General features: G+C 35.1%; 1 protein-coding gene across 1 annotated transcript in view; it reads left to right on the top strand.

Annotated features, from left to right (window-relative positions):
* The window catches only part of LOC136867209 (carboxylesterase 1F), a 141,039-nt gene that overhangs the window by 53,123 nt on the left and 74,848 nt on the right, over window positions 1-13,068 (top strand). Inside the window, exon 4 of the mRNA XM_067144341.2 lies at window positions 240-384. Within this exon, the coding sequence (XP_067000442.2) occupies window positions 240-384 (145 nt within the window). The remainder of the gene's footprint in view (window positions 1-239; window positions 385-13,068) is intronic.

Below are 13,068 nucleotides of genomic sequence, written 5' to 3'. Positions count from 1 at the left end.
AAAAATATTGATATAAAAGTGTAATCTGCTTGGGCCCGAAAATATTATTATACAGAGATTTGACTGTATTAGGATAGTGAAGATTTAAATACCCTATTATAGTTCCCCCTGCATTAACCAAAAGCTGCTTTTTAAAATAACCTGCTCTAACAGGTTAAAACATACTTGTCCTTTGCATGCCCATGTTTTGCTTGTAGAAGTGTGAATACCAGTAGTTTGGTTTTTTTGTCATGTAACAGGTTGATAATGCCAGCAAGCTTCCTGTTCTATTTTACATTCACGGTGGAGCGTTTGTGCTTGGCTCAAGCCAGTCTGTCACACCGGGCTTCTTCTTGGAACATGACATTGTTATCGTGTCAATACAGTATCGTCTAGGAGCTTTTGGTGAGTTGAAATGAAATGTAGCTATAGTTGCAAATGTTAGGAAGCTTCTCAGTAACTCAACATTTACAATAAGGTTACAAATTTGTATGAAATATTTTGTTAGTGGTTCTTACTGAAGATGGTTGGACCAATAAACTAAGACTTGTGGACCTACAAGAAATAAACACACCCCCTCTTAGACATCCATAATTCCTCATGATTTAGGAATATTATAATGTATTGTAGTATGAAAGAAAGAAAGAAAGAATGAGGAATTTTTTTTTGCTTGTGAGTTATTAAAATAATACGTAACATTTTCTATTTCATAAGTAAATTTGCAGGGAGGAAGCATAATGGCAAGAATAGCCATTGCTTTGTTGCCTTCCTTCATTTTCCTTCTGTGTTGCTCTGGTACTTGTAATGCCTAATCCATTACCCTGTGGATTGCCAGCAGAAATCATCTATTTATTTGTTACATGTTCTTTTCAAGCCTTTATATCAGTGTGTACTTCTGTTGAGTGAGTATATGATTAATTAGCCTAGGTGCATGATTTCTTTCTTTAACATTAATACTGCGAATTACTTGCATTACGGCTGAGGCTGTTCATAAAAATAAGCAGAGGCAGGAACTTAGGAAGGAACAAAACCAAACTATGCTTAACGTACTTAATTACCTTCCTTGAAAGAATCCAGATGAATGTCTTAGCTGAGTGATAACGAGAAACTGCTGAAGCAACAGGCTGTCCTGAGAAAACTGTTTATAAAATGCAGTCAGCAGCTACTCCATGACTTCATTGGTTAAAACAAGAGAACATAAAGAAAGCACTGTGGAAAGACAGCAGGTCAGTCAAGTTCAAAGATTTTGTTTGCAATGGTGTAAGTTGCATGGGTTTTTCCTTAGAAACAACCAACCTCCAACATTGTGGCAAATGCTACTGTCTATGAGTAACGATAAAGACCTTCTGATTTCAAAAGAACAACCTTATATTGTTTGTTGAAAGACATGGGTTTCGAGTACAAAAAGAAAGGGAATTTGGCTAGTATGATGGAAAGAGAGGACATTATATCTGACAACAATTAAGAGATACCACCAAGACTGGGCACACTGCTGGGAAAGACAGAGAAGAAAGGACTGTTTCAACTCCAGGGATGGTTTTTCTTTCAGCCACTATTTTTGTATTTCCCTTTATGTACTTTTTAATGAACATGAAGAAATAAACTTACACACAATTCTAATGTTAAAGATGATGCATACACCCAGTCCCTGAGGCAATGGAATTAACTAATCAAGGTTAAAGTCCCCAACTCGTCTGGGTGTCGAACCTGGGACCCCTTGAGCCAAAGGCCAGCATGCTAACCATGGAGCCAAACTTGTGTTAGGACACTCATGCAGTCTTAAGTTACCTACAGATCATGGCCTGCAGTTCGTGTTAGTGCCTGTCAGTAATGACCATGGGTTTGTGCCAGGGGTGAAGTACATGTTTCAGTGCAAGAAGAAGACTGCAGATGCTCATCACAAGATGGAAGGTGATTGTTATGAGAAATATTTTAAAAGAACACCTGCTACCAAACCTGCCACTAAACTCTGTCATTTTTCTTGACAATACCTCCTATCATAGCTGCAAAACATAGAAGCTCTGCCTATGAAGGCATGGAAGAAAGAGAATCTTCAGTCATGGCTTTGAGAATGTGGTGTACTGTATGATGAGAACATTGTAAAAACAGACTTGAAGGCTCTTGTAAACAGTGTTCGAAGGCAATATGATTGTCACAGAATCAATGAAATGGCAAGACAAAGTGGAGTTATAACTTAAAAACATACTAATTAAACCCTATTTGTACGTAACTCATGTATGTATACGAAATTCAGTGTTATATGTATTTTCATTAAATGAAGTTTATTTGTGTGTAACAAAGTTAAAATAATGTTACCAACATATGCATTTCTTCTGACGAAACACAGGCCTGGAAATGCAATGCATTATGGTTGGCAATTCTGGTGGTGGGACTTCAGCTGCAAACATTCGAGGGGTACTGTGCAATAGGACACAAAGGTCCTGGGAGGTGACCACATGACATTTAACTAAGAGAAATATTATGAGACAGTTAATTTGCAAGTAACAGAGTTAAAATAATACCACAGACCAGGGTGATCAACATATGGCCAACAGACCGGACTCAGACCGTGAAGGCATTTTACGTGGCCCCATGGCTGAGTTTTTATAATGTGCTTAAGTTTCAGTACCATGTTTTTCATAGATACCATAAAACCTGGTTAATAAGAACTTTGTTGTAATTTATGGAGAAAGGAGATAAAACTAGGAGAAGAATCTCCACATTATTCATAGTTTTCTTCTTGATGTGACATTTCCTGTACTGGCCTGTAGGAAAGTTCTAATTGTAAGATGCATAATTTTTCCACCTTAAAAACAGGTAAGGATTAGACTTCCACCATTCGTTTCTTGGAATTACAGCTGCAGACTTCCCTGGAGAGTGAAAGACCGGCTGCATTTCAAGGGGGATTATATAGGTACAATTACCTTGGGGCATCCACAGGAAAATGCCAGTTTACACCCGGAAAGTGCTTTGGGAGGTTCATTGTAGTTTACTACTTTATTCCTGAATGAAAATGTCCCTTTCCAAATGTAAAACAGTGGACAATGAGTGCCGTGTTTTTAAAGGAAAATGGACTGAAGACTATTTTTGTATTGAGAATAGTAGAAAAGTAATGTGTTTGATATACAAGGAAAATGTTACAGTTTTAAAATAATACAAAATCAGGCAGCATTATGATTCTAAGCACAGATCTGTATATAATAAATACGATAGAGTATTATGGAAGGAAACTATTTCAAATTTAATGAAGGTTGAGGAAAATATAGCTACAGTCTGTGCTAGTTATAGATTTGCACATATATTAGCCACAAAAGGGGAACCATTTTCTGATGGGGAGTTTGCAAAGAACTATATACTTTATGTAATAGAAGAAATGCTTCTTCAAAAAAAACCTAATAAAATTGGTCAGCTTATTGCAGAGCTCAATGGAGAGATAAACAGAAGAACTCGAGGCTAATTTGTGCGCAAAAAAGTCAAAATCATTCAAGTGCTTTTTGTTGGCTTTGGATGAAAGTATTGACATCTGTGATACAGCACAACTTTTAATTTTTATTTATGGCATTGACAAAGCACATGAAGTAACTGAGGAGCTGGCATCTTTAAGAAGCATCCATGGAACTACAACAGGTGAGGATTTGTTTGTCCAACTGAGTGAAATGTTAAAGAATCTCGATTTATGATGGGATGGATTGATAGCTATAACAAGAGATGGAGCAAGGAATATGAGTGGTACACAAACTGGATTAGAAGAATAAGAAACAAATTTACTAACAGAAATATTGATAAATCTCTTGAATTACATTGCATTATTCATCAACAAGTGCTATGTGGAAAAGTATTAGATTTACAACATGTGATGAACACAGTAACATCTACAAAAACCTATAACCTGTTTTCCAGTCAGTGACCGGGTCAGGGATGGAATGAATGAAGCCCCCATCTAGCGGTGAGGATAGGAATTGTGCCAGCTGCCGAGGACTGTCGCACTCTTCTGGGGCAATGATTAATGACTGACAGATGAAATGATATTGGAGAGTGTTGCTGGAATGAAAGATGACAGGGAAAATCTGAGTACCCGGAGAAAAACCTGTCCCACCTCCACTTTGTCCAGCACAAATCTCACATGGAGTGACCGAGATTTGAACCACGGAACCCAGCGGTGAGAGGCTGACGCGCTGCCGTCTGAGCCATGGAGGCTTTTCCAGTAACATCCACAATGAATTATATTTGATCACATAGACTCAATCATTGGCAGTTCCAGTCATTTCTGGCTGAAATTGGTGATTACAGTGATGTAATTTATCATACCGAGGTACGTTGGCTCAGTTGGCTCCCACTGAAGAAATAAGCACATTTATGAACACGAAAAACATGAAACAGAAAAAGTGGCAGAATTTGAGGATGAAAACTGGATGTAGGATTTAACAATACTCACAGATTCAACGCAACATGTAAATATGTTGAATAAGGGATTGGTGCACATTTTAATAAAGTGTATTCTTATGTGTTACATTCCAAAATAAATTGAAATTATTTAGACAACAATTATGTTCCACAATTTTTATGTTGTACTGAACTTCAGGAAGCAAATTAAAACAATTCATTGCCATATGATTGGTTTATTAAGTTGATTGTCTTGTTGAAGAATGAGTTTGAAAATTGATTTGTTCTGTGAATGCAGAGAAAAATAATTTGTTCACAAATCAATTTGCAGTTGATGTCGGTGATGCATCTGTGCAACTAAAGGTCGAATTATGTGAACTTCAGTATTGTTTTCAATTAAGGGAGAAGTTTGTGGAAGGAAAACTTATTAATGCTTACAGGGCACTTAGTAATGAAAATTTTCTGGCTTTCTTAAAATTTCCTGAATACCTGTGCACATTTGCAAGTACTTACATTTGTGTTGTTTAGGTAGCCCCTGCGTATAAAAGAAAGGGTGATAGATATAAACCTGAAAATGACAGGCCAGTCAGCTAGATATGCACTGCGTGTAAGCTTTGGGAAAGCATTCTTTCTGATTAACTTATAATAGACATGTGTGTAAAATTAATAACTGGTTCGATAGAAGGCAGTTTGGGTTTAGGAAAGGTTATTCCACTGAAGCTCAACTTGTAGGATTCCAGTAAGATATAGAAGATATCTAAGGCATTTAATAGGGTATGGGAGATTACTGGTAAAAATAAGTGCAGTTGGACTAGACAAAAGAGTGACTGAATGGGTAGCTATATTTCTAGAAAATAGAACTCAGAGAATTAGAGTAGGTGAAGTGTTTCTGCTCCTGTAATCATTAAGAGGGGACTTACTCAAGGCAGTATTATTGGTCCTTTATATTTGCTTATGTATGTAAATGATATGAGTAATGCTGATGATACTTGTTGTTTAAAGGAGCCTAACATGTAAGTCATTGACCCCTATATGAGTAAAGAACTGGAATCAGAGATAAGGCTTTTTATGGATGATGTTATTCTGTACAAAGTAATAAGTAACAAGATTGTGAACAAATGCAAAGAGACCTCAATAATGTTGTCAGATGGACAGCAGGCAACGGTATGATGATAAACAGGGTTAAAAGTCAGGTGAGTTACACAAATAGGAAAAGTCCTCTCAGTTTTAATTACTGCATTGGGTGAAAGTTCCTTATGGGGATCATTTTAAGTGCCTAAGTGTTAATATAAGGAAAGATCTTCATTGAGGTAATCACATAAGTGGGATTGTAAATAAAGGGTACAGATCTCTGCACATTGTTATGAGGGTATTTAGGGGTTGTTGTAAGGATGTAAAAGAGAGGGCATATAAGTCTCTGGTAAGACCCCAACTGGAGTATGGTTTCAGTGTATGGGACCCTCACCAGGATTACTTGATTCGAGAACTGGAAAAAATCCAAAGAAAAGCAGCTCGATTTGTACTGTGTGATTTCTGACAAAGGAGTAGTATTACAAAAATGTGCAAAGTTTGGGCTGGGAAGACTTGGGAGAAAGGAGACAAACTGCTCTACTAAGTGGTACCGGTATGTTCTGAGCTGTGAGTAGAGAGATGGCATGGAATGACATTAGCAGATAAATAAGTTTGAATGGTGTTTTCAAAAGTAGGGATAAATTTGGAATTCAAGAGGACAAATTGGGACAAATATTTGTTTAGAGGAAGGGGAGTTTGTGATTGGAATAATTTACCAAGGGAGATGTTCAATAAATTTCCAAAGTCTTTGCAATCATTTAAGGCTGCCCTAAATACAGATCAGGGATGATTGATTGATTGATTGATTGATTGATTGATTGATTGATTGATTGATTGATTGATTGATTGATTATTTATTTATTTATTTATTTATTTATCTATTTATTTATTTATTTATTTATTTATTTATTTATTTATTTATTTATTTATTTATTAGGAAAGGTACATGTTTTGTTTTTATTTAAGGGACACCTTCAGTCTAATAGCAAAAGTATGATAAGATTCATGGTGTTCCTAATGAACTGCTACAACAAATAACAAATCCAAAATTTCTAGAGTTATGGAGAAAATTTAGGTAAGAAGTCTAAAAAGAAAAAGAAAAAGAAAGAAATTTAGAATAAGCTAAACAAGTGAAGCAACTCAAGTAATGAATAATACATCTATATATATATAATAACTTGTCCTGACTGACTGACTAACTGATTCATCATCGCCGAGCCAAAACTACTGGACATAAAGAAATGAAATTTTGGGGGTACATTCATATTAACATGTAGATGCTCGCTAAGGGGGGATTTTTGGATATTCCATCACTAAGGGGGTGAAAGGGGGGTGAATTTTTAAAGTGAGGATATCTATATCTCAAAAACTTAAAAGTTTACAGATGTAAAAATTGGTATTTGGAATCCAATTTAAAAATAAAGAAATGCATACTTTTTTGTTTTCGGAAGATCTCATTAGCGGGGATGGAAAAAGGGGTAAAAGGGGTTGAACACTTATTATGAGGAGACTTATATCTTAAAAACTGAAGATGTTTCAGACATGAATGGTATTTGGAATCTCTTTTGAAAATAAAGACACACGTATTTTTGTGTTTTTTGATAATCCGAGGAGTGACAAGCGGGGTGAAATTTAAAAAAAGACTATATCTGCAAATTATCTAAGACACATAACATATTACAGATTTGAAAACTGGTATTTGGAAATTCCTGTAAAAGTAAAGAACAATTTTTTTTCAGAATATCCACTAGGGGAACTGAAAAAGGGGGTGAATTTTGAAAATTAGCCTATCTACAGTATATCTCAAAAACTTTGCATGTTGCAAAAGTGAAAACTGGTATTTGGAATCTCCTTAAAAATAAGGAAAAACACATTCTTCAGTTTTAAAAAAAAAAATCCTTAATGGGGGGGAGGGGGTGTGAAAGAATTGAAAAATTAGTTGAAGTATTTGTATGAGAATGTATGTATATATACCAAAAAATCTAAGGATGTTACAAACGTGAAAACTGCTATTTGGAATTTCCTTTAAAAATAAAGGAACACGCATTTGGGGGGGAATCAACTTCGTAGGGGAGGGGAATGAAAACGGAGATGAATTCCTTTTACGAGGATACATATATCTCAAAAACTGAAGATGTTACAGGCGTGTTAACTGGTATTTGGAAGCTCTTTTAAAGAAACTGGTACTGTTTGTTCTTGGAAAATTCACTTGAGTGGGGAGTGTGAAAGGAAGTTAAAAAATTGAATTCTTTTTCTGGAGAAACTTATACCACAAAACTCAAGATTAGTGACGTGGAAATTGGTATTTGTACTCTCCTTTAAAAATAAAGAAACATGCATGTTTTGTGTGGGGGAAACCAACTTAACAGCGGAGGTGGAGTGAAAAAGGAGTTGAATCCTTTTCATGAAGATATTTATATCTCAAAACCTGAAGATTTTACAGACATGAGCATATGTATTTGGAATTTTCTTTCAAAGTAAAGAAACACATAATCTTTCATCTTTGGAAAATCCACTTAAGGGGGTGAATTAATTGAAAAATTAGTTGAATACTTTGTATGAGGATACTTATATCTCAAAAACTAAAGATGTTACAGACATGAAAATTAGTATTTGGAATCTCCTTTGAAAATAAAGAAACACGCATTTGGGGGAAGGGGGAAATCAACTTAGGGGCGGGGGTGGTGAAAAAGGAGTTTAATTCCTTTTTATGAGGATACCTATATCTCAAAGCTGAAGATGTTACAGCCGTGATAATGGGCATTTGGAAGCTCCTTTATAAATAAAGGAACACGCACATTTGGGGAGGGGGGAATCAACTTAACGGGTAGAAATAGGGATGGAAAAGGAGTTGAATTACTTTTATGAGGATACTTATATCTCAAAAACTGAAGATGTTACAGACGTGAAAATTAGTATTTGGAATCTCCTTTAACAATAAAGAAACACACATTTGTTTTTTTTCTGAAAATTGACAAAGGGGTGAGGGATTGAAAATAAGTAAGTAAGGAGTTGAAACATGTTTATGAGAATAATTTCTCTTATAAACTGAAGCTGTTAGAGACGTGAAAGTTGGTATTTTGAATTTCCATTCAAAATAAAGAAACACGTATTTTTTGTTTTTGGAAAGTCCACTTAATTACAAGTAATAAACCTCATTGTAGACCATATTGGACATCAGATTATGAACTTAAAAAATAATAGTTAACACCACCTTTCCAATACTTAATTATTTCTTCATTCAAAAGAATATAATCATCATTTTTTGTCATGATGAACAATCTTATTAACTGACTGGCAGCTATGAGTTTGATTATTACACTACCAGCTCTATGTTGTACCTTATGTTTTTAACTTCTGGCAACACGATTACGTGTTTGTTTTTTTCTCACTTAGTCATGATGAACACTTATATATTTTCACTCTTGTTTTATGTTTGAACATTCTGATTGTCTGACTGGTAGCAATGATAACCTAATGATTTTAATTATTTCACTACCAGCTCTGTATTGTACTTTCTGTTTTTATCCTCTGTTTCAACATGATTGTGTGTTTTTCTCTTAGCCATGTTGTAATATTTTATGTTTTTTTCACACTAGTTTTTAAGCCTATTTGATTTTCTAAATGTAAATGTTGTTTCTTAGGGTACCGTAAAACGTGGCCACTTTCTCGTATATTTTTTAAATTAAAATGTGAAATATTCCCTCTAATTTTCTGAAAAATATAATATAAGTTCTGCCATGTTTGTTCTTCATTTCTAAATATGAACATAATTCAAATTGTTATTCAGTAATGAATTATAATTATCGAAAGAGTGGCTGGAGTTACCCCATGTTTTGGAGTAACTTCGGCCGCCATAAAATGATCTCTTAAAACAAAGTTTTCTTCGATGTAGTGTTACTTCGGCCACTGTGAATGTTTTTTTAAAACCTGCAAAAAGCCCAGTATCAACAATTACAAACAAATTAAAATGATTTGTGGTGAAACAGAAGTATAGTGATCAAATTCACATTTTTCACAAAGAAGAAACTATTTTATTTAGCCTAAGCATACAAGCATTGTATGATATTACAAATCACATGTTGCATTGTGTAATTATTCGTAATGGTACAAAAGATAATAAATAAAAAGTACGAAAATCACAAAGCTCAATAGTATGGAGGGAAAAGGGGATCGGAAAAGAAGCAATCTTATCGACTGTTCTCATAATACACTGTCTTCTAAATTAGAAAATATCTGGGTCATAAATCAAGTTCTTAATTGCGCCTCGTCCATGTCAACTGATTTCCGTCTATTTATCATTGAAAATAGGAACCATCTTTCTCCTCCCTGTTGGGATAAACTTCTCCGTTTATTGTTATTGTGGCTTTATTAAGCTCTTCTAAAGCATTCTTGAAGTGAACAGGCTCGTAATTACAAAACTCGCGGCCGCGTAATGTTTTCCTGTACGTTCTTGGCATGGCCGAAGTTACCCCGGAAGTGGACAACTTTCATCACAAAACTATTCCCTGAAGAACCTATTTGAATAAAATGCATCAAATTAGGTTGATCAGTTACCAGACGTACTTACATTTGGACCCCATAAACCACTGGAATGGAGAATCGAATGCTGGGGCTAGAGAACAGTTTGTTTTCTGCTGTTACCAGACAAGACAATAGTCGGGGCTGCGAGAAAAATGGATTGACTCAAAAATGAGCCCACCAGTGTTTTTTGGACTACCGAGTGTTGATAGAGCATTCTATCGTACGTGCATTTCAGTTGTTGCAAGTGGTTTATCTTTTTCAGTTTAGGAGGCAGAAGAAAATAAGTGTTGCTATTTGTCAGTGGCTGAAGTTACCCTGTATGGCCAAAGTTACCCTGCTTTACGGTACCATGTATTTTCAGGACACTAGGTTTGGGGCCCTGACCTAATTTTAGGCTAAGATTTATTTTCGGCTGATGATGCTTATGACAGTTAAGCGAAACATGTCCCATCTTACAACACCTGTTGTAATGTTTATTTCCTAAATATAAGGAAATTTAAGTATTGGAAAGGTGGTGTTAACTATTATTTCTTAAAGTTCATAAGTCCACTTAAGGCGGGAGAGAGGTGGAAAAAAGTCAAGAAGAAGAAGTTGAATTATTCTTATGAGTATACATTTATCTCCAAAACTGACGATGTTACAGACGTACAGACATGAAAACTGGTTTTTGGAATTTCCTTTAAAAATAATGAAACACATATCTTTTTGTATGAGGAAAATCCAGTCAAGGGGCTGAAAAGAATTGGAAAAGTGGGTGATTTTTTTTTAAATGAGTACTGGTATATCTACATTACATGTCAAAAACTTATCATGTTAGAGACAAGAAACTTGGAATTTGGAAAGTCCTTTAAAAATACAGGAACATGTACCTTTTTGTTTTCGGAGAAGGCACTTAACGGGGAGTGGAAAAGTGAAAAATAGTTGAATAATTTTTTATGAGGATACTTATATCTTAAAAGCTGAAGATGTAACAGACGTGAAAACTGGTATTTGGAATCTCCTTTAAAAATAAAGAAACATGTAATTTTGTTTTTGGAAAATACACTTAGATGGGGGTGGGGTTGGGGGAAGCACTGATCAAGGGGTTGAATTTCTTTTTATGGGCATACTTATGTATATCTCAAAACCTGAAGATGTTACAGATGTGGGAATAGGTATTTGGAATCCCCTTTAAATATAAAGAAACATGTATTTATTTTTTCGACTTGAGAGAAGACTGTTTCTCACATGTACAGTTCTATGTCGCATGGTCATCTTAGCCCCAAAAGGTAATACCCAAACATTGTTTACAAAGAATTTCTGGGGTAAATGGAACTCAATTTTTGGGTGAGTTTTATACTTTAGGAATTTTCAGATAATGTCTTAGTACAATGCCGAGGAACGATTACTTTGATCATATTACGAAATCCACGCGAGCGAAGCCGCGGGTAATTGCTAGTAGAATAATAAAATCTATCTGGCAATTCAACCTGCAACTTGTGGAAGTTCCACCTGAATTAAAGTCCATTTTAGCTCAAATATTAGAACATCAGAACATTCACTCAGCCAAGTGTTGGACTATCAATCAATGTTTTTTATTGGACATTCACAGGGTCTATTAAGAAACCTTGTATTTTAACATTACATCATCTCTGAAGATATGACAATACGCTTTTTTTTTTTTTTTTTTTTAACATAAGAAGGACTGTTTAAGTGTTTGTTTTAATTGTGCATTTGACGAATGTGTTATTTATTGTAGCAGTTCCTTAGGAATGCCATGAATCTTACCATACTTTTGTCATTAGGTTGAAGATGTCTCTCAAATAGAGATAAAACCTGTCCCTTTCCTAAAAGGAAGAAAAAAAGGAATAAAGAATTTCTAAAGTATTGTAAAGGTAGAGTTTACTCAAACACTCTTAAAAGTTGCTCAGGGAATGAAAGGGTAGGGGAATAATGTGATCTGTGATTCGTTTAGGAATTTCCCATTTGGCCCACTCACAAATTAAGTTGAGCACGCCTGCCATAAGAGTATAAATTTCCAGTTTTATCGAAATACAGGTGAATTAGAAATGCGATAGGCTACATTAGAGGCAGCGGGAGTTTAGTTGCAGATGCCCGAGAGGTGCGGTGATGTAGGGAAGGTCCTGGGAAGTGACAACTTATATATCTGAAATAACCTGTTTTTAATCTTATTCCTGAAAATAGAAAAAATTATTTTAACAATTATATGACGTAATATCTAAATCTGATTTGTAAATAATTCTTAGTTTTACATGAAATCTGCCCTTCATTTTGTTATATGTATAAATCATATTCAACTATATTTTGCTTTGGTTGTATTTGTGTATTTGTGTCCGTGTGTGTGTTCTAATATTCTCGTACTGTACAGCAGTTTTTACTGAAGATTTTGATGTTGTGATGAGCAGCGATACATTACAGCATGACTTGTACTGATACAGAAATTGTCGATGATTTTTATCTGTGCTTGGTTTTGCTATGTAGCTGTTATTTCTTAAGCGCATTTCATTTTTACCACAGTTCTTTACACAAGCACATTTAATTTTTACCATTCTTCGCGTGAGGGCAATATGACAGCATCGTAGTACCTAGCATTCCCTGGGAAAATTTATTACCTAAATGAAATCATTCCTCATCCTTTAAGTCCATAAATAATATCTCCTGTCTATTTTCTTCCTAAGTTTACTCTGAACTTCGATACTGAGGTAGTGTATGTGCAGTAGTTTACCCTTGTTACCGTAAAAAAAAAAACACCCCCTCTAAATAGCCTATTCCCTTGGGTTTATCTAAATAATTTTAGCATGCTGGACTGAGTGACTCAGACGGTTGAGGTGCTGGCCTTCTGACCCCAACTTGGTAGGTTCGATCCTGGCTCAATCGAGTGGTATTTGAAGGTGCTCAAATACATCAGCCTCATGTCAGTAGATTTAATGGTAAGTAAAAGAACTCCTGCAGGACTAAATTCTGGCACCAACGCATCTCCAAAAACCATAAAAGTACTTAGTAGAACAGAAAGCCAACAATATTATTACTGTATTTATTAATTTTAACTTAGTTTCTTCTCTGTTTTATCTTGTATTTAAATAATGAGTTTCGGAGATCTTTGTGCTGCTG

The sequence above is a fragment of the Anabrus simplex genome, chromosome 3 (genome assembly GCF_040414725.1).
Source record: "Anabrus simplex isolate iqAnaSimp1 chromosome 3, ASM4041472v1, whole genome shotgun sequence".
Classification (NCBI taxonomy): domain Eukaryota; kingdom Metazoa; phylum Arthropoda; class Insecta; order Orthoptera; family Tettigoniidae; genus Anabrus; species Anabrus simplex.
This window is presented reverse-complemented; position numbering and strand designations above follow the sequence as displayed.